Raw genomic sequence first — 23,045 nt, forward strand, 5'->3', positions numbered from 1 at the left:
CCCTTACATCAGTTACCTTCACTTGGTTGGTCTCTAATTTATCTTGCCCCAGTCTCTCATTCCAACATATACAATATAATCAAAGTTGTCTTAATATAATGCAAGTCCGATTGTGTACCCTTATGAATAACACATTTTAGTGATTCCCTCTGTTCTCAAAATTTGGGTCTCAATTTCTTTACATAATTTACCAAGCTCTACAAAATCTGGTCTATGGTGATCTCTGATCTAGCTTCATCTTTCACCATTTCCCCCAATCACACTCCTAAACGTTTGTAAGTGCACCAGCTATGCCTGAACACTCTTCTCCCTGCCCTTTGACTGGCTACCTTTTACATATTCTTCTTATCTCAGCTTAGAGACTTCCTTAAAAGTCCTCTGGGATAGGATATAGATGTTCATCCTATGTGATACCACAGTATCCTATATTATCATCATTTTACAGAGACAGAGCTCTTAGTTATAAACAATGAAACCAACTTCAGTTACTCAAACAGCACACAAATATTTTAAATATTAGGTAGCTAACAGAATCCCTGAGATGGCTGAAGGACGGGGCTTGGATAATACCAGGCCAGTGATAATACTCCAGGCCCCAATGTAGAATGACTCCATGGAGGCACCAAGACTGCCTTGGAGGGGCAGAGACACAGCTGGTGCTGGGTACTGGATACTACCACGAGTACCTCTGCCCCTTCCTCTGACTGGTGGAGCCCAAATCACAAATCAGTACCCTCACTGCAAGGCAGGCTGGAAAAGTAAGCTCTTGTTTTCTGTCTTGGGGATGCTCAGGTTAATTATTTTGTTGAAGAGCTCTAGGGCGAATAGCCATAACTACTACTTAATTTCAAAATGGATAATGAGTCTCTCAAAACATGTTAAAGTCACCAGCCGGTATCGTATATATTTTGTCTATTTCCTGTAGGCAGTACTACGTATGTTCCGACAAACAGAGGCTTATGGAAATATGAAGGAAATAAAGCCATCTACTCTCTGAGGGCAACCCACATACCAATGAACAGCAGATCAAGTGGAAAGCAAGCGAGCATTAGTCACAGGCAAGGACATGAAAACAGCTCATCCTTAACAAATCAGAAGGACATAAAGTCCTCAGCCTCACTAGCGGGTGCCAATAAAGCAACCAGAGAGGGTTGGAGGTACTGCAATATGCTTCCATAACACTCCATACTTATTCCAACCATGGCACTTATAACATTTTATTCAATAGTTCGTTAGTTTATTGTTCTCCTTGTAGAATTACAATATATATGATGATGGGGATGATGCCCATCCCTGTCTGGCCCATAGATGATATGTAATAGATGTTTTTTAAAAAATATGTAAGTGAATGAATAAATGAGGGTGAAGATGAGGGCACAGAGGTGGTAGAGGGAGGTGAGTGCCAAGAGAATGGTGCCAGTTTCCAGTGGGGTGACCCGGATCAGCTCAGGCCTGATGCTAACCACTCCCACACAGCTTCTTTCTTTCCAATCCACTTGTCATTCTCTTTGGGAAGGATTGAGGTCTCTGGAAAACAGCCAAAAAACTGTTATGGGAACGGCAAGCCCAAATAATGCTCAAGCATCAGGAGGATCTAAGTGCTGAAAGCCACTTCTGTTCCCCTTCTCTCAGCTGACGGGGTGGGAAAGGGTTTGGAAAGCCCTAACTCCTTTTAGAGAGACTTAGAAGGCATATAAAGGCCCCTGGTCAAGGACTTGCTTCCTCATTCTGCACTTCGTGCCAGAACTCTCAATCCTCCACTGAGAGAAAATGTCCATCCAGTAAGTATCTCTGGGAGATGTTTTTAAATGCTTTAGTGTGTCGATAATAAATGGGCTATTTCAAGAGGTTCTGAAGAGGATTGATGGCCTGTTTATGGGAGGTCCCCGGTCTTGACAGGGGGAATTTCTTTCCATTTATATTGAAGCAAATATGTAGCATTTGGATCTAAATTACTGTGGGATTTTCGTGAATGGGCCTTGAAAGCAGTTGTAAGCATGAAGATTGTAATGAAGCAGGTCTAGGTTCCAGCCATTTCCTAGCTGTGTGATTTTGGACAAATTACTTAACTTTTTATAATCTATGTTTCCCATATATAGAATGAGCATAAAAGTAGTATTTACCCCATTGTGGTGTTGTGACATTTAAATGAGCTAATAGCATACAAAGTTCTTTTTATGGTGTGTGGAACATATTAAGTGCTTAATAAAAGACAGGTATCATAATTAGGGAGTCTGATTAGAACTCCCACTCTAAGAAGTTCTAAAATGGAGCCAAAGTGAGGGGGCAGAAAATCAGCAAAAATATGACCTGAATCTCCTAGTTAGACCATTTTTAAAGAGTTCTATAGCTCTTGAAGACTCGTGAAGAAATGGGCTAATAGGAAGAGATGATGATACAATATAGGTGAATAAAAAAATGAGTTACTAACCCAGAAAGTTGTCATCTCCCACCTCGTGGAAATTCTTTATGAGGCAAGAAAATCAACAGTGCAGTGCACTGTGAATAGCAACAGGGCAGGGTAATTCTGTGGAAAGGACTCTGTCAGGAAGACCAGTGATGGCAACAGGATTAGTTGATTTGTCTTCAGAAATATGGGAAACTGCAGAAGGCAGAATTAAGTGCTCTGTGACATTAAATGGGAGGTCATTTCCCCTCACATCAAAGGCAGAGGACTGACCCAGGGGCCCTGCCTTGCAAACCTGAGGACTTTTCCAACCCCCCAAATACCATGTGCTCCCAGCAAAGGCTAGACTGGTAGTGGTGCATTGTCATTGATCCAGAGACTGCCTTCTCTCCTGAAGCTGTGCCTCTGTCTCAGTGGACTTCTTTGAGTATCAGCTTGGGCTTCTTCCCCATTATTCCACCTTTTCAGAGTTGAACATCCTGCTGGTGGTTACAAGAAACTGTTCGAAACTGTGGAAGAACTGTCCTCACCGCTCACAGCTCATGTTACAGGTTGGTCTCACCAGTCTTGAAACCATCTTTTCTTTGTGGTCGAGATCCCTCTTCCCTGGCTTTTTATTCATTGGCATTTCTCAGTAGTGGCTCCCACTGTGGGCTACAGAGAGGGAAGTCTGGAGCCTTTTTATATCAGAAACCCATTTCCTCTCATTTACCTTTTATTTCCCTTATGTAGAAAAATGCTGCCTGTCTGGAATTCCTTGAGAACTGAGACTACACCTTTGGCATCTTTAAACTACCAATGCCTAACTCAGTGCCTGACACATAGTAAATTTCCTATAAATGTCTGTTCCATCAGTGTCTGGGTAAGTGAGGACCTGGTAACAGGCATCTGGAAAGATTACAATAAAGGGTGGTAGGTTTCATGCCTGTTATATTGCTTCTGGAGTCATACAGATGTAGGTGCTAATTGCAGCGCCATTATTTTACTAGCTGTGAATCTCACAAGTTACTTAAACTTTCTGAGCCTCAATTCCCTTACCTATAAAAAAAATCCCCTCATGAGGATGTTGTGAAGATTGAATAAGACTAATTGAATGATTCACCTAGTATCCAAACAAAGCAATCAATAAGTGGTTATTATTACTAATGTTAGCATCATTCAAAGATATCATATGACCTATACAGCATCCTTGCTTGGATATGGCAAGACTCTTTCCCCCATTTCCTCTTCTGTAAAATAGAAGAGATGACCCAAATGCTCTTTCTCCGCTAGATTCTGATGCTAACAATTTAGGCTTTAGCAATGAAATTAATGTTATGCCTTTAGTTAAGTCATGCTTTCTTAAAGATTTTATCAGAGATATAAGTTCTTATGAAGCAGACTGCTGAAATATAACTGTAGGAAACAATCCATTTGTTTAAAAAAGTTGGTAAGGATTAAGCAAACATTGCACTTTTCAATGGATAAAAGGGCACCAACCTTACTGCTTAAACTAAAAGCCTTAGGCCTCTGTTATGGACCCCCCATCTTGCAGATGAGGACACTGAGCCCCTGAGATATTACACGGCAAATCCTGAACCAGAATTCAAGTCTTTGACACCCAGTCTTGTGCACTTTCTGCTAACAGCAGGTTAACCTTCATCTGGACAGCAGCCCATACCCTCGATGGAATATTTCTTTAGATTTCAAAAAATCAGAATTCTTGTTATTTAAATGCTCTCCTCTATAGAAATATCTTTTTTATAGTGTTTTGATCCCTTCTCCTAGTCTACCTCTCTTATTCCTCCCTCCATCAAAATATATCAAGAAATTTCAAATTTTTCTTAAAAGGCAAATGTATTGGTATCTAGGGAAATGTTAGGTGGAAAATTCATTTTCTTCAAGGTCCTTTTCCTTGTCTCCTTCCAAATCTTTATCCAAAGTCAGGCATTACGACATTTCCCACCACCTGGTCTCCTAATGAAAGGAGAGTCAAGTCAACAGGCATATTGTCAGGGCTGCCCAGCATGAGAGGTGGGAATGAAAATCACTGCCAGCTTTACAAAGAGGCTGCCCAATTGAGCTGCTAATATAATCACTGCACCTTACCAGGGATGAGCCCAGCAAAGGGCAGAGGTAAAAAGCAATGATCTATGTCTCACCTTCATCACAGGAAGTATCCCCCTCTGGCTCACTGGCAGTCTCCTTCGATGTGGGCCAGGACTCTTTGAAGTTGGATCTGAACCATTTTACCACCTGTTTGATGGGCAAGCCCTCCTGCACAAGTTTGACTTTAAAGAAGGACACGTCACCTATCATAGAAGGTAAAGAATGCTAGGTCCTACTCCTCCTAGGGTGAGACCTAGCTCAGCTCTTCCACCTATGTGCTCTGAACCTCTTGAACCCAAGAGGGGACCTATATATTTGATTACTCTCAGAATCCACTGGGCCAGTGCATTTGCATAGGCAGCTGAGAACTGTGCTGATAAAGAAGAACCTAAGACCTAGGGCTTTGGGGTCGAACATGCCTGGCTTCAAATTCTATATCTACCAGACACTACTTGTCTAGGTAGGCAATGTTTGGCAAGATGTTAATCTCTAATTCTCGGTTTGTCATCTCTAAAATGAGAAATAATAGCCTACTCCAGGATTCATTATAAGTATTAAGTGAAGCACCTGGGAAGCATTCAATAATAATAAGTTGTTGTTATTATTACAGTTACTGTTACAGTTATTAAACCATTGGCTCTCTTGACTCCTTTTCTTTTTTAATAATCAGAAAGGCCCCTGGGAAGGAGGGAGCAGTGGCACAAAGAGGGAAGGACCAAATTATGTCATAATGATATAAGAAAGAGAAGTTTTCCAAAAACAGGGGATTGTTGCTAAAAGGCTTGAAGGCTTAAGCCATCACTCCAGGAAGTACCCATTAACACCACAATAAATAGTCTTATGCTTTAATATTCAAACCTGTTAGACACTTTGTTGATCACCACAGGTATAAGGAATTCTGAAGACCAAATGGAGGCTTGAAGTAGTCAGGATAACTCAGAAAGTAATAGAAGAGAAATAGATTAGGTCAAGCAAAAATTTAGCTAAGAAGTCAAAGAAAGCTTTCATATGCTCCCTAAAGACCTTGGTACTTTTTCCTCTCCATGACTTTGTTTCTTCATCTGTGAAATTTTTAAACAGTTATTATACGGATTGGAGGAAGTACAAAATCAGATTTTAATTGATTTTCCACGTGAGAAATCCTAGGCAATGTATGGGATATGGTTCGGGAGTTTTGCCTTTGCAAGATATTGGATTCAAGAATGGCCTACTTTTAAAACTTGCAAAATAAATTTTAAAATTGAAAAAAAACCCAAGAGTGACATAAGGGAGATTGAAAAGAATATAATTCAGCACACTATTTCTCCACTCAATGTAGGTTGATGGATTATAGGCTACAGGAAGTCAGGGGCCCTAAGTTAACTACTCACTGCATAGTTTGATATGGAGAAATGCATGTCTCCTGGCTTGGGTTGACTTGAGTTCTAACCTAGCTTCATTACGTATGCCAACCACTTAATTTCCCTGCTTGGACACAGCAAGTCTAAGCCATGAGCCTCAATTTCCTCATCTGTCACTGGGAGGTTTATAAGACATAAATTCAAGCTCATAGCATTGTCTCTCTCTTTCTTAGTCACCCTGAGAAAGTAACCTAACAATACTCTTTATTCTTCATGCTGTGGACTTAGGATTCCAACTTGATAAGAACACACAGAATGACCATTCTTGGCTCCATATGGACACACCAACTAGCCCTGCCTATGACCCATAGCTTTGCCATGTCTCTGTGTCCTTCAGGTTCATCCGCACTGACGCTTATGTACGGGCAATGACTGAGAAAAGGATCGTCATAACGGAATTTGGCACGTGTGCTTTCCCAGATCCCTGCAAGAATATATTTTCCAGGTTACTGAAATTCAGCTGCATGTTACTAAAGACGTTTTACATTACCCTTTTTCTCTCATGGCTTGGAAGTTATTGGACTGAAAACTCCATTTGTTTCTGCAGGTTTTTTTCTTACTTTCGAGGAGTAGAGGTCACTGACAATGCCCTTGTTAACATCTACCCAGTAGGGGAAGATTACTATGCCTGCACAGAAACCAACTTCATTACAAAGATTAATCCTGAGACCTTGGAGACAATTAAGCAGGTAGGACAAAGCGCTCAGGCAACATTGGTCAAGAATCTAGAATTTGCAACCTAGCATTAATTGTGCAGTTTCGGGGAAAGAACATGAGAACCAGAAAGATTGTTTTACCTCCTTGCTTTGTCATCAACTACCACCTATGTGACATAGGGAAAACTTTGTTTCTTCATCTATGAAATTTTAAACACATAATGTGGGTTGGAGGAAAACCTTATAAAATGCCTAACGTATTCATTCATTCATTTGTGACACAAATATTTATTGAGTCCCTTCCATGTATCAAAACGTATAGTAGATGCAAAGGACACATCAATAGGTAAGACAACATGGGTAAGACAAAAATTTGGAGTAAGTTGTTGAGCTCATGAGAAGCTACTGAAAATTTTTGCTCAGAGAAATGGTATAAGCAGAGCTGTGCTTTAGGGTATTTAATCTGGAAGCTGTGTGGGAAGAAAGAAGAGATAAGGGATGGTTAGGAGACCAGTTGGAGGAATTTAAGACTAAAACTAGAAATTCAGTGTAGTATAAATAGAAAGAAAGAATAGTCTCAACACTAAGTCTCTATATCACTAGCTGATTGGTAATTCTCAGCAGACTATTTACTAAGGCTTAACATATACTCTCAATAGCTCGTTTTTGGTTTTAATGTACGTTTGTAATCATATAAGAGTATGTGTTAGATCATTTAAAGAAGAACTGAAGTTGAGTTCTTTTTTTTTTTTTTTAACTTTATTTAAGAGAGAAAGCATGTGAGTACAAACAGGGGAAGGGTATGGGGGGAGGGGAGAGAGAATCCCAAGCAAGCTCCCTGCTGTCAGTGCAGAGCCCTGAGTGTCTCAGGGGGCTCGAGCTCACAAACTGTGAGATGAAGACCTGGGCCAAAATCAAGAGTCAGCTGCTTAACTGACTAAACCACCAGGCACCACTGAGCTGAGGTCTAAACCATTCATTTAACTCTGATAAGTGAACCGGTACTCAAATTGCTATCATAATATAATTGCAAATATAATGTTCATGTATGGCTTCAAAGTAGCCTTTATTAAGGGTCAGGTTTCCATTGTCAACAGCACTGTAACCTGACTTCATATAAAACTATAGTTTTAAAATTTGAAACTCTTAATTACTATTACTAAAATAGTTTCCTAACCAGCGCCTTTGTCTCTAGCCTGATTCTCTTAAACACAACTTCCTTAATTCAGTATAAGCAATTTTTCTAAAATATAGTATAAATGTGTTACTGTATCTGAGGCATCCACAGTTTCTAAAATAAAGTCCAGACAGGGCTTTGTGACTGGCTGATTCTTATTTCTCCTCCCACATTCATGCCTTTCACAGCAGCTACATTCAATGACTAGTAATCCCCAAACGGCACCTGCTATTTCACAACTCAATGCCATATACATTAGTGTTCCCACTCCCCAGAACACACTGTCATCCTTCTCCACCTGATTAACTTTTACTTGTCTTTCAAGCATTAGTTGAGGTCGTTGGCATTGAGAAGACCTGCCTAATTTCCCAGCCTGGGTTGGACGACTCTTTTCTATAGATGCCATTTTGCATTTACCAGCAATGCACTATATTGATACACAGTGATATCAAGTAGAACTTTCTACAATGATGGCAGTGTTCTATATATCATTGTCCAAGTGCTATTGAGCACTTGAAATGTGGCTAATATGACTGAGGAACTGAATTCAAAGTTTTATTTAATCATAATTAATCCACATTTTAATTACTACATGTGGCTACTATATTGGACAGCACAAGTCTAGACTACAGTTCTTGAAAGCAAAGACCAACTCTGTTTTCCTAGACCCTGGCACAGTAATAATAGTTCAATGAGTACTTGATGAATGAATGGATGTCTTGCCTATTATTTAAATAAGAATGTGGAAAAAAAAAAAAACCTTTAAAACACATTCCCCTAATCAAATAGAAAGAATTGTGGTTAAATAAATATATATCTCATCAATTATTCATTCAATAAAACTGTACTGAGTCAGTCCCAGGTAGAAATTCTAGTGCTGATTTTGCCAGGATGTGGCTCTGTATCCTTGAAAAAGTCACTTGACCTGTCTGGGACCTCAATTGCTCTTTCTATAAACAGAGGGGTTTATGATAGATTTGTGATTCTGAATTTCTTATGAGACTCCAAATTGAATTAAAGAGCTAAATCTTCTCTCCAACAACATTTGCATTTAATTCCAGGAGATTCATGGTTCTCCTGAAGTCTATTTAGGTTAAGACTCTATACTAAATAGAAGCCTGGGGTTTCTTTCAGTTGCAAATTTATACTCTTTGCAAGACAATGGGTTTGGTATTTAGGTTATACTATACAAAACTATCACTTTTGTAAAATAAAATTATTGCATATAAGCAATTTCACACAATTCATCTAATACAATAAGGAGGATATAAAGAAATCCCATGATTCACAGTTTCACTTTTGCATGGGCAAAAGGAAAATAACTAACTAGCGCAGTGTCTGGTATACACTGAAGAGCGTAGTCAGAGACATCTCCAATATTTCAGAGGTGTGGGGGAGTCAGCCTGGGAGTCAGAGGAGAGCTCTGCACTGAAAACAGGAATGCAGGTAGACTTGAAAGACTGTAGAACCCAGAAAGATGCAAAGAAAGAGAAAAGGCACTAAGGATGAGGCTGCAAGTGGTAGCAGTGAGGTCAGGCCTAAGGACCAAAGGGGTAGTACAATCTTTCTCTTTACATGGATGACTTCTGCTCTCCATCCACAGGTTGATCTTTGCAACTATGTCTCCGTCAATGGAGCCACTGCTCACCCCCATATTGAAAGTGATGGAACTGTTTACAACATTGGTAATTGCTTTGGGAAAAATTTTTCCATTGCCTACAATATTGTAAAGATCCCTCCACTACAAGCAGGTCAGTTTACCAATTTGACTCTTCCTAAAACAAGTATCTATATTATGAGAAAGTTACCTGAAATACAGGATACGAGATCAGAATACCAGGATAGCACTATATATGCATGGTTAAATTATTGTCAGATTGCCCTTGCCCCTATCCTACCAGGGATTGATGGCCAAGGGCATCTTAGCAGAAAATGACAACTTGAAAATACAGATAGCGAGTGGCCAAGTTGTATTCTACCATGTTTCAAAAATATTGTGTATATGTGTATTTTATCATATAAGAGTTAGATTCAAAATCCGGAAACACTTATTGAGCACTTATTCATGTGCCAGGCAAAATTAAATTTTTAAATCAATCTATGTGTATGCATCATTGCATGTACACATATATGAGAGTGTACTAAGTATTTTTTGTGTGTTTAATTCCCAAAACTCCAAACAAATATATTAACTCATATCAATATTATAAAGAAAGAATATTAAAGCAGAAAAAAGAGTACTCTTTAGAATTATCCATTCATCCTCCATTCATTGCCAGAAATCTGATAACCCTCTTGGTGACAGAATTATTTGAATAAAAATGGACTGTTGTTACTATTTAAGAAGTTCTTATGTCATCCTGATGCACACTAAGGTTTAAAGACCACTGACCCAGCAATAAACAAACGTTAATGTCCTTAAGAATTACTGTACAGAGCTAATACTATATACTACACATATATACTATACTTTGTAGAAAACAGATTATAAAAGGCATTTTGACCATATGAAAGTTTTCCCTTACTCCCTGACTTAGCACCTACCACCTCCAGTTGTAAGATGTGACTCTACCGTACTCTGCCTGCCACAACAACATCTGACAACAACATCTGAGTGCACTTTTTCCAAATCTGCTGCTATTTGGATTTTCCTGGGTGACTGCAGCTTCACATGAAATTTCCCTAAGAAATGCCATGACTGAGAAAATGAAAATAAGCTCTAAAAAACTCAAAACCTGAAAATGTATTTCTTTACTTGCATGAGCTGTTCTAAATGCTTTGTATTAAAAGAGAAAAGAGAGGCTTTTTCCAAAGCCTTTTAAAACCGCTTTATTTCAGACAAGGAAGATCCAATAAGCAAGTCAGAGGTCGTTGTACAATTCCCCTGCAGTGACCGATTCAAGCCATCTTACGTCCATAGGTAACTTGAAGGCCTGCTATGAATCTTCAGGAAAACTCAAGTTTAAAGATCTGCTTTGCCTACCTTTGATACCAATCCTGATCATGACATTTTCTTGCAGAAGCCTAAATTTAAATGTAATTAATTTCACGTAGGCACTGTTGATTCATATAACTGAGCATACCTCATGTGCACGTATTTCTTTGTGGTTTAAAAATCAGCCCTTCCCATTCACAAGTTTATTTGTGTTTCTAAACAGTTTTGGTTTGACTCCCAACTATATTGTTTTTGTGGAGACGCCAGTCAAAATTAACCTATTCAAGTTCCTTTCTTCATGGAGTCTTTGGGGAGCCAACTACATGGATTGTTTTGAGTCCAATGAAACCATGGGGGTAAGCCTTATATTTATTTGCCAGATTTATGATTCTGAAGAAGGTGTTTCATAATGTATACTGTTTTTCTTTTTAAACCTGTCAAAATATTTTCCTCGCTTTTCAAGGTTTGGCTTCATATTGCTGACAAGAAGAGAAGAAAGTACCTCAATAATAAATACAGGACCTCTTCTTTTAATCTCTTCCATCACATCAATACTTATGAAGACAGTGAGTTTCTGATTGTGGATCTCTGCTGCTGGAAAGGGTAAGGAAGGACATTGGATAATGTTATATTTCCAGTCACTCCTAGAAATTAGGGACCTTTTTCAGAGATGCTGCTCTCAATATTTAATCCAAATTACAATTTAAAAAAAAGAAGTATGCTTAAGTCACAGAATATAATTGAAAAAGCAGTAGGGAGGCTAGGTAATCAGAAGCACTCACAAACTTAACAGTAAAACCATGGTTAATGATTGAAAACTGATCGGGTCTATGAACATGGCCTGAAACTAAAACGTGTTATGACTTGATAAGTAAATTTAAACTTAACTTCACTGCAACTTGACAAGATCCCTTGGGGCTGAGGGGTGGGGGGAGGGGGACTTGAACTCTACCCACTCTGGATTTGAAAGAAAAAGGCATGCTTTTTCAGAATACCAAGTCACTAAAAAGACAGTAGCCTTTAAAAAACAGGATCATGATGGAGAAGCAGAACAGAAAGTATCATGAGGCTGCTATTATTTATACGTATCCATGAGGCAGTTTTGTTTGCTTGTTTGATTGCTTTTCATGCAGCATGAGCATGGGCAGGAGGATATGGCTCTAATATACCTGGGTCATTAGCAGTTTCTGAGTTGGATAATAAAAGGACAAGCAAGTGCTTGTTCGTTTAAAAGGCATCGATTGTCTCCCTGAAATCATTCGCAATTGTCTGCGCTCATGTCTGACTTCTTACTTTTGCAGATTTGAATTTGTTTATAATTACTTATATTTAGCCAATTTACGTGAGAACTGGGAAGAAGTGAAAAAAAATGCCAGAAAGGCTCCCCAGCCTGAAGTTAGGAGATATGTACTTCCCCTGAATATTGACAAGGTAACCGCCGTCTACACAGATTTCAGATATAACCAGAATGTTTCATCTCTTCAGGATTTATTCTCCTGCCTTATGTTTATACATAGAATCTTGGAATTTCAGAGCTAGAAGGAACTTTAAAAATATACTAATTCAACTCCCCTCACTTAACAAATGAGGAAACAGAAGGTCTGAAGAGTGACATGACTTAGCAAAAGCCAACAGCAGCAGAGCTGTGAATAGTGAATAGTGCAGACCACTGGTGCCTAGGATCCTTTGTCAACAGTATAAATAATTTAATTCAAATAGTTTGAAATTCTAAAGAAATGAAGCATTAAAAAGTACCCCTGTAGGGAAATCAGCCCATTATTTTGGTTTTCTGCAAACCATCTGAAGATATCACTATAGAATAATAGAATAAACACCATTAATAGCCGTTGGCAGTCATCTTTTCATCTCTCTGCTTTTTCCTCCTTGCATTCAGTGGCTCTCTTTTTAGAATACTAGATTAACATCAAGAAATTTTAGTGTGATGGAATACCTATCAATGAAAATCAATAAAAATATAATTTTCACAATAGATACATGAACATAACCTGTCATTTATGTATATGTAAGATGTACACATAAAAATGGGTAAGGCAGCTACATGGAATGTAAAACACTGTATTCAAAGCTTAGATCAGATGTACTGGAAAATAAACCAAATTTAGAACTAGACACTACTGCTCTTAAGCAAGCTTATAAGCTCAGTGAACAATGAGAAAGGAAGAGGAGGTTAAGGCAGGGTAAATGAGCTTCTACAATGTCAGGGAGGGGTTTGAAAAAGCAAAACTTGATATAGAAGTGTAAAGAAGGTGGTGGAGCTAATACATTAGGAGCATGGGGGGATGGGCATGGGGCAGAGGGTCTGGAAAGATAGATTGGAATCATATTGTATGGGACTTTAAGCACTTCTAACTTTGCCCTTAGGAAGTATATCTCTGGTATATGTAGCTGCCCATAAAATACCAAATGGAGGAGTCCATTGATTTTAGTGAACTCTTATTTTACTAGAAATGGTAAAATCACAATCATTAAATTAAGGAAATAAAATATCATTTAACTTAAATATTCCTTACCACAGTGTCTTCACATTCAAAAAGAGGAAAAAGGAAAGATTTTCCTAAATGTATAGTCATTGCTGTCTGAAGAAAGACCACCCAATTGTAAAATAGGAAACTTCAGTGATGATGAAAAATGGCTCATGTCACCCAAGACCCTGCCTTCACTTTCTTCCAATAGTTATTAATTCCCACTGTAACATAGGATCATACTAATTATTTCAGTGGGTACATCAATAGGATATGCTCTTGTTCTCCTGGAACTCATCACCTAGTGTGGTAGGGAGGAGGAAGGTGATTCAGTAATGATAACACATGTCAGCATGAGACAAGTAGTGTGAGGGAGGCATAAATTGCTTTGGCTATTCAGAGGATGGAGCAGTCACACTTGTTTGAAAAGATTCATGGAACACAGTCATTTGCAATATTCTGGCAGAAGAGATGAAATTGAAGCAGATCAACTTAAGACAGAAATAATAGTTTGAGGCAAAACAGAAGTGGGGAAGGGCAGAAAAGCAGAGGGAACTGACTGTAATCCAACTAGTTAGAACATAAGCATAAGTAGTGGAATACATTGGTGGGGGATAAAAAAGAAAAGCTTAAAAAGCAAGCTGGGTGGCTCAGTTGGTTAAGCATCTGACTCTTGATTTTGGTTCAGGTCATGATCTCATGGTTTGTGGGATGTAGCCCCATTTTGGGCTCTGCTCTGTGAGTGCAGAGCCTGCTTGGGATTCTTTTCTCCCACACTCACTCTCTCCCTTCCCCACTCACACTCATTCTCTCTCTTAAAATAAATAAACTTTAAAAAAGAAGGCTAGTAATCTTCGGAAGCATTTTTTTAAGTTCACTTATTTGAGAGAGAGAGCACAAGCAGGGGAGGGACAGAGAGAAAGAGAGGTAGAAAGAGATTCCTAAGCTGACAGCGCAGAGCCCTATGTGCAGCTTGATCTCAGGAACTGTGAGATCATGACCTGAGCTGAAACCAAGAGTCAGAGGATCCACAGATCTTCAGACTGAGCCACACAGGAACCCTTTGAAAGCTTTGAGGCCATATTAAGAGGTGCTACTTTATTTGGCAGGTGATGGGAGACAGTGAACGCTTCTGAGCTGAAGGAAACTATATTCAGAGCTGGTGGACTGGGTACCAATTGTACTGATTTTCATGGTTATCTTTACTACCAAATGTCTGTCTTCCCTGACCACGTCACGCAATCACTCTAAGTACAGTTGCCTGCTCTGAAACCTAACTAAAGCAGACTAAATAATAACTAGGGTCATTTCTAGCTTTAATAACTTGATTTTCAAAAATAAATTTGTGAATAAGTAATACTGGAAGTGTAAAAAGGACAGAGATAGGGACCTGGGATAGGAGACAATTAAAATCACTCAGGCAAGAGAAAAATGTAGTAGTACTAGGAACAGGCAAACACAGACAAAAATAAGCGCTCCTATAGGTGAAATTAAAAGGGTCTTGCATTTGATTGGATGGAGAAATGAATTAAATCTTTGATATGCAAAATATCATAGAGATCCTGTAAGCCTAAGTGTCTAGAATAGTGATACCTTTGGAAATAGGGAGCAAAGCAGGTGTGGGGACAAATATGAATTGCAAAACTATGAGAAAGGGAGAGGATAATGAGTAAGGAGGTTGATTTCATGTCAAACAGAGCCAGGCTTGAGTTTCAGCTCTGCAACTTAATAGCTGGGTGATTTAACCTTAAATTTCTTTCTCTCTGTCTCTAAAGGGAAACATTTAGCCTTCTTAAATTTCCTTTTCTCTATTTATAGCCATCTAACTGGGTTGCTGTGTCTGATAAATGAGTTAATACATGTCAGTTATTAAATACAGCCCTTGACACAAAGTAAATGTTAAATATTCGTTATCATCATCATCATCAACAACAAAATCAGTATCGAAACATCTTCATGAAAGATGCTTCATGGACTTTCATACGTCAATGCAGGATCTTGAGAGATCAATTAGGGTTGATAGTTACTGATATTGAAATGATTATCAAATATATGAGAACATGTAGATGAGATTACTAGCAGGAAAAAAATGAATCTCACTTCAAAATACATTTTCTAAAAGAAACTTACCCATTTACTTATTCAAAAAATGAGGAACTTGACAGTCTAGAAAATGCTGAGAGAAGAAACAATGGCCAGGCATGGAAATTTGGGAAAGTGTCATATACAGAAGGTGGTATAAAAAGAGGGACCAGAAAGGGAGAGAGAGAAAAAGTCTTTAAAGAGCCCTAGCTAGAGCTAAGAGAGGGCAAGACCTCTCTGGATAGGGCAAGAGGGTTTCATCAGTGCCCACTGCTATGGACAAATTAAAAGGATGAAGACCAAAAACCACACACTAGATTTGTGATCTCCAAGGGAGGAGGGTGAGAGAAGCAGAAATCAGGATTCAAGGCACTGAAGATGAGCAACTGGTATGTGGGAGCACTTCCTGTAGTCCACACTGAAAAGTATGGCAGTGAAGGGAAATATTGGTCATAAATTAGGAGAAGCAGAGATAAGAAAGAGATTGAGGGAAGGGCTAAGGAGAGGAAAGAGTACAAGATGAGTGATGTTTCCAGTTTACTGATTAAGATGATGGTAGCATCTTTAAAATATATCTTTATTTTTATTGAATAGGCAGTGCATTTAAGTGGTCAAAAATCAAAAGGATATAACAAAGTACACACTGAGAAATCTCACTCCAACTTCTATCTGCATCCAATCCATACCACCCCCATTCGCTTTCATGTTTTCCTCTCCTTTGGTTTGTTTATGCAAATATAAGAAAATCACACATATATGTGTGTGTATACATATATATATATATATATACATATAATTATTATATCCATTCTCATACACAAAAGTAACTTTCTATATCCACTGTTTTGTGCCCTGCTTTTTTCATTTAACAATATATGAAGAAGATCTTGCTGTTTGCAACTGCACAGTATCCTGTTTGTGAACACACCCAAGTCCCACAGTGCTGAGCAACAGAATTGTTTCCAATTTTGGCTGTTATAGATAATGTTATAAGGAATAACCTTGTATATGTGTTATTTCACACATGTATAGATATATGAACAGGATAGAACCTTAGGAGTGAGATTTCAGAGTTAAAGGATAATTGGGTTTTTTTTTTAATTACTTATTTCTGAGAGAGAGACGCACACAGAGTGAGCAGGGGAGGGTCAGAGAGAGAGGGAGATACAGAATCTGAAACAGGCTCCAGGCTCTGAGCCAGCTGTCAGCACAGAGCCCGACGCGGGGCTTGAACCCACAAACCGTGAGATCATGACCTGAGCCGAAGTCGGACGCTCAACCGACTGAGCCACCCAGGTGCCCCAGATCTATTTTTTTTTAAAGTGGGGGGGGGCGGGTTGAAAATGAGGAGCTAGTTTGTTGGGGAAAGCAAAAGTAATGTTACAGACTTCTTAATAAAAACCTTATTTACCAATAAAAAAATAAGATAGAATGAAGATAATCAATTTAAACTTACAAGTTCATAAATAATAAGTCTGACATAAGCATTTGATCTCTTCTACCCAAAAACGCCACCAAGAGCCTTAAGGCTCCATTTCACAAAATGTCATAAAACTCTCTCCATTTCTCTATTTGCCCCCTTATCTCCCATCCCTTCTCTATGCTACGAATCCTCTACTATTTCCTCTTAATACATAATACACCACCAGAAAAATCCCCTCTATCCTCCTCTCAGAATGTTCCCCTTACTTTTTTTTTTTTTTTAACCTGGCTCTCTTCTGAGGACACTGATCTCTCCAGCAGCAGTCTCCAGTCTTCTACACCCCTTATACCACTTGGCCTCGGGTTAGGGTAGGTGTTCTCTTTGTCCATTTTTCTGCATCCAGATTCACTGTTTCTTCCATTCACTGTTTAAATATCCTAATTTTTAATCTCGCTTAAGCTAATTATATAGTCAAGTGATATATACACTGCTCATTCCCTCATTATTGTTGTCATCTAGAAACCACCACTCACTCACTTCCCCTCCTGGCTCAATGTCACACTCCCCAGATCTACTCCTAACTCTTGGTCATCTCCATACACACATCATAGGTGATTCTTCCAACAACTTGGCCTCTCAGTTCCTTGACCTCTTCCAGTGATCATGGCTTCCATTCTATCTCAGCCACTCACTCCCCATAGTCACACACTTGATCCTGCTATTACTTATGACTGTGCTCCTTTTAAAATCTTAGGTTTGTGTATGACATACCCTGACTATCACCTCCCATCTTTAAAGATCCCTTGTCTTACTGTGATTCTTGCCAGGAACCTCCAATCCACTGAACCTACTACCTTCTCATTATATCTCACTCCACTGAGAACTTACATTTCCTCATTACTTAACTAAAATTCCATTGTCAACAATTAAAATCTTATATAGATCTTCATTTCTCTTACCTCTCTTACTTTATTGGATTCATTTGTCAAAACCACAATCCTAGTTAAATTCAACTCCCCACCTACTCTACACTTGTACCTCTAAGGCTGAAATTAGGTACTGAAAACACACAATCATGTTAATTGGTTCAGTTTTAAATATATGACCACAAACCTCACGGCTACATTTCTCAACTTCATTTACTCTCCCACTGTGCTAGTTAAGTATTTCACACCCTCCTCTTTTCAAACTTCTAACACCTCCCACTTCCACACTCATACTCAGCTGATGGCTCTGCTTCCTATTTTATTGAAACAAATGAAAGAAATCAAAAAAGAACCTTATACTCCTGCTACATCTACCCACCCACCAGCATCTGTACTTGTATTGAATTATCTATCATCCCACCCAGAACTAGTCCTTACCATTTTCCCTTCCTTGCCCACTCAAGGACATCACCCAAGCAATTCTCCCCTTTCCTGTATCATTACTCTCCCTTCTCATCGGACCACTTATATCCTGCTATTACTCCCCCTCTTACAAAATCCTTCCCTTGACTCTTCTTGGCCCCATCAGCTATCCTCATTCCTCTTCTTGTAGATCTACCTCTTAAGGTTGGAGCGCACTAGAACTCAGCCCTTCGTTTATCTTCTTTTTGTACATTCACTCCTTTTGTAAAGATTCATACTTTAAAGCAGCCTATATTTACATTTTCAACTTCCTTTCAAGTTTCATATATGCTACTACCAACTCCATGTCTCCATTTGGATGTCCAATAGATGGCTCAAGTTTAGTAAGACAAAATCTAAATTTCTCCTCTTCCTCTACCAAAACATTTACCCCACATGTGGTAGTCCACATCTTTGTTGTGACAGCTCCAACCTTAACTGTTCAGGCCAAATGTGTTGGAGTCATCCTTGACCCCTCTCTTAATTTCATGCCTTTTCCATAGCCCATAGCCTATCTATCAGGAAAACCTCATGACTCTACCTTCCACTTCTCACTGACTCCAGTGTTCCAGCCTAGTCTGAACTACTGTTTGCTTTTGACTGGACTGCTACGTGACAGACTAGTTTCCCCAACTGCACTCTTGCATCCCCCTACTCTCAAGGGTAGGTTCAACACAGCAGGTTGAACACAGTGATTCTTTTAAATGTCATAGCATGTCAATCCTCTGCCCAAAATCATTCCATGGCTTCCCATCTCTCACTCACAGTAAATGACCAAGTCCTCACAATGACCTATAAACCTGTACACAAGAGAGCTCTACCCTCTTCTCCTGCTCCTCTTCCCCAGGCTCAATTAGTTGCAGCCACACTGGTCTCTTTAATGTTCTTCGTGCATATTTGGCATCCTCCTACCTTGGGCCTTTGCAGTTTATTCTCTTTGTTTAAATGTTCTCCCTGCACTTCTTTACCCCCTGCAGGTTTTGTCCCAAATGTCACTTTTTCAATGAGGCCCACCCTCACTGCCGATTAAAATCATAACTCATCTACCCTTCACTCTTTTGATCTTCCTAACTCTGCTGTATATTTTTCACCCTATATTCATGATACACTATACACTTTTTAAGTATATTTATTGTTTATGTTCCCCAACTAGAATGTAAGCTTCATGAGGACAGGGATTCTATTCTCTGAAATATCCCAAATGTCTGAAACAGAATCTAGCACAAAACATGTACTCTAGTATTTGATACATGTATTAATAAATAAATATGTTCTTAGAAAGAACTCACGCTATCCTTTCATAAAAATCTGAAAATCACAGGGTGGGGTAAAGGGTTGCCAGAAGATCTTATACAACATCTAGTCCAGGAGTTTTTCTACATGTTTTTTTTTTCTTTTTGATAGTGTAATTATATGATTTTTTTCAAGCAAAATCAAAATGTATCTTAACTATAAAGGAGATAAACACTGTGAATGAGTCCCTAGTGTTTGAAGTCTTTTGTCATTCTACAGGAAAACATTTTTTTTTCCTCAGAGGTCCTCCCTTAGAACCCTAAATTTTCTTTGAGGACAATTTCCTTGTACAGATATGAAGATTAAGGGCCTAGAGTTTCCACAACTTTCCCAGGGATACACAGCCAGTGACTGGCACAGGCACAGACTGCTTTCCCAGTCATGTGCTTGGGCTTACCTGCCTGTGGCTGTCTACACTGCTCTCCCCTACACGTCGACTTAAAAAAATAAGAACTCAGGAGACAAAACTCAGGAAGACTGCATTTATGGCTGCTTAATTTTTCCTTCCTTCCCACTGAAGTTTCTGTTATCCTCTTTCCTTAGGCTGACACAGGCAAGAATTTAGTCACACTCCCCAACACAACTGCCACTGCAATTCTGTGCAGTGACGAGACTATCTGGCTGGAACCCGAGGTTCTCTTTTCAGGGCCTCGCCAAGGTGAGATGATCTAGCGAGGGAACAAACTATTCTATTCAGAAACTAACTGAGTTTTCCTAAGCATGCCCTCTATTTTGCAGCATTTGAGTTTCCTCAAATCAATTACCAGAAGTATGGTGGGAAACCTTACACATACGCATATGGACTTGGCCTGAATCACTTTGTTCCAGACAGGGTAATTAATCCATCTTACCTAATGCTAGAAAAATAGTTTGTGTCCTATACTAGTCAAGTAAAGTACATTGACTAATTAATTGATTGTTTTTTCTTTCTTACAAGCAGCTCTGTAAGCTGAATGTTAAAACTAAAGAAACTTGGGTATGGCAAGAGCCTGATTCATACCCATCAGAACCCATCTTTGTTTCTCACCCAGATGCCTTGGAGGAAGATGATGGTAATGAAAGCAATGGATATGTCTGAACACCTTCTTTTTGTTGAAATTCTATATATTAGTGCATTAGGAGAGAAGCCACGGTGATTACTCCCTAATGTTCAGATGTTATCCTTGATACTACTGAATGGGAAGCACTAAAGAATTTAAACTTACTTGAAAATAAGTTTCATCTGGGGCCAATCTCATTGATTACTCATGGAAAAATGTTAAAGCACCATCTATGTCATAGTGGAACATCAATGTCTACTCTAGACAAAGGGAAGATGAAGAGAGAACAGCATGAATTCTGTGTGTTTGCCTTTTCTGATTTAGATAAATTTCTGAAAAAGGGTAGAGTTCTATGGAGAGAAATTGAGTTTTCTAACAGATCAAAGAGAACGAGAATGAGACTTTATGCCTCTGTTTTGGGTTTGTTCTTTTAGTAAGCCAGAGCTACAGCCTATAATACAGCAACTCAATTACAAAGCATCTATCTTTGTTAACTATTGATTAGCTGAGACAGGAAGGTGGATTATACTCTCAAATTAAAATACGGAAAATCACAGATAAATGAATAAAATAAAGAATTATAGGGCCATTTCATGCTGAACGATTTTACATATAGAACCCATCCAGACAAAACTGCAAAATATTTGCTCCCATTTTGTTTGAAGAAAGTAAGCTTCTATCTGTGTCTTGGTGACTACAAAAATAATATACCTTACGGTTTTCAAAGACTTTTAATATATATTTTTCATCTGATTGTCACAACACTTTATTTTTTTGCAGTAAGTCATGATAAATCTTATGTCACAGATAAGAGCACATATACATTCAGTCAATAAGATTGTAATGAATAGCTACTATGTCCTAGTAATTGTAGTATGCTATCGGGATACAATAAGTATCCCAATGACAATCCCAGAGACAAGACAGATATGGTCACTCCCTTCCTAAAGCTTATAGTCTAGGGAACACAAAGAGTTTGAAAGACGTCTTAGGGTGGTCATATAGCCAGATGGTAGAAGAGCCAATACAAAATATCAAGCAATATGGTTTCCTTCATTTGTCAATGTAATACCTCCTACATTATTTCAATGACATTTAATCTATGGTCCAGGGTTTTTTTTCTTCTTTTAATTTAACATTGCCTTCCTTACTTTTGATTTACAGGTGTAGTTCTGAGTGTTGTGGTGAGCCCTGGGGCAGGACAAAAGCCTGCTTATCTTCTGATTCTGAATGCCAAGGACTTGAGTGAAGTTGCCAGGGCTGAAGTGGAGATTAACATCCCTGTTACCTTTCATGGTCTGTTCAAAAAATCCTGACCACATTCTAGCAAATTATATTTCTATTGACAGAACTAAGAAAAACAGGTCTGCAATCAAATTCTATTCAATTTTAGCCTGCTGTATTATATGGTTTTAACTTGCAGATGCACACAATCTTGCAATATTTTACAGAAAGCACAAAGTTGAGCAAGCAATTCCTTCACCAAAAAAAAGAAAAAAAAAAACTACATTATTTAGATAATCATGCTTTCTCTGGCTTTCTCTGAGACAGACAGACCATAACTAAAAACTCTATATATTTAGTTATCAAATAGAAAATGAATGTGGATTTATTAAACTTTTTTGTTCCTATTATAAAAGTATATTTTAGGTACCCATCTGCTCCAATTATTTTTTAACATTTAAAAGCCAAGTTCTTTATACCAGATCTGTATGTGGTTTTACTGAAGTAAAGCAGGATCATGCAAAAAGGCTTAATTCCTAAATGTCAGACCAAACTTTTTCACAAACAAGGAACTATCATCTAAGAGTAACCCTAGTAATTGTGCATATATACATATACATACATACACACATGTATGTATGTGTGTGTGTGTTTATATATTACTGCTCCAAGATTTTCAAGCTTTATGAAAGGCATTTAATATAGGCAATTACTGATTATTTCTGATTTTACAATGAGAAAGCCTATCTCTTAACAGACTGAGGGCTCTAATCAAATAACATCACAGAGACTAAGTTATCTATTAAAAACTTACATAACATCAAAGCAATTACATATAGCAGTGACTATAATTTTTTGAAATACAAATATAATTTCTACTTAAAATAATAGTATAGGATAATGTCAGTGGGTTATATGTTAATTATATTTAAGCACTGTGCAATCATCTGACCTAAGTGAAAGACAAAGAGAGAGAAAAAGAGGAAATATTAAATAATTAACAAATATTAATACAATTTAAGTACTTTTATTTTGAAAATTATTCTCCTATGTGCTGCATGTTGCAAAAAAATGGAGACTGACAAAAAATTATATTCTGTATCTTAATCCTGGTATGTATTTTATGCTAAGAAGTATTACATATCATTGTATTTAAGATAATCAGCATTGTGTTTGACTAAGTAAAAATAGCTTGAAGGAACAGACTGACTAGGGTACTTGATGTATCCATTTAGTTTCTTTATTTAGATAAAATTCAAACTCATTTTTTAAAGTTATAAATACTCATTGAAACATACTTCTCAAAGAAATCTAAAATTATAGAAAAGTAGAAATTATAAAGTAAAATTATACAGAGTTCATCTAAGCTCAGCTACCATTAAGACTGGGCATTATTATTTTCTATCTTTTTTCCTCCAGTGGATTTTTAATGTAATCATTGTTTCACTG

The 23,045-nt window shown here is 38.2% G+C and overlaps 1 protein-coding gene and 1 long non-coding RNA gene across 3 annotated transcripts in view; one reads left to right on the forward strand and one right to left on the reverse strand.

Moving 5' to 3' along the window:
• Positions 1-23,045, reverse strand: part of LOC144241724 (uncharacterized) — a 168,378-nt gene that overhangs the window by 32,839 nt on the left and 112,494 nt on the right. The window lies entirely within an intron of this gene.
• RPE65 (retinoid isomerohydrolase RPE65) lies at positions 1,748-21,850 on the forward strand. 2 transcript variants are annotated; one of them, XM_077776336.1, is made up of 14 exons: positions 1,748-1,781; positions 2,876-2,958; positions 4,560-4,710; positions 6,233-6,340; positions 6,443-6,584; positions 9,332-9,479; positions 10,567-10,648; positions 10,887-11,019; positions 11,127-11,266; positions 11,965-12,094; positions 19,876-19,990; positions 20,071-20,165; positions 20,273-20,384; positions 21,537-21,850. In XM_077776336.1, exons 1-14 carry the CDS (start codon positions 1,771-1,773, stop codon positions 21,686-21,688), a joined length of 1,602 nt encoding a protein of 533 aa, XP_077632462.1. In that variant the 5' UTR covers positions 1,748-1,770; the 3' UTR covers positions 21,689-21,850. The 2 variants fall into 2 exon arrangements, with proteins under 2 accessions (XP_077632462.1, XP_077632461.1); XM_077776335.1 differs by lacking the exons at positions 10,567-10,648; positions 11,127-11,266; positions 11,965-12,094; ... (2 more) ...; positions 20,273-20,384; positions 21,537-21,850 and having other exon boundaries at positions 10,887-10,928.

Source organism: Crocuta crocuta, unplaced genomic scaffold (genome assembly GCF_008692635.1).
Source record: "Crocuta crocuta isolate KB4526 unplaced genomic scaffold, BGI_CrCroc_1.0 scaffold17, whole genome shotgun sequence".
NCBI classification, from domain to species: domain Eukaryota; kingdom Metazoa; phylum Chordata; class Mammalia; order Carnivora; family Hyaenidae; genus Crocuta; species Crocuta crocuta.

What these genes read in the sequence shown, in the direction of transcription:
- RPE65 (XM_077776336.1), top strand. An exon ending in GCTCACAGCTCATGTTACAG is followed by an intron (nt 2,959 to 4,559) that starts GTTGGTCTCACC and finishes CCTTCATCACAG; the next exon opens with GAAGTATCCCCCTCTGGCTC. An exon ending in CACGTCACCTATCATAGAAG is followed by an intron (nt 4,711 to 6,232) that starts GTAAAGAATGCT and finishes TGTGTCCTTCAG; the next exon opens with GTTCATCCGCACTGACGCTT.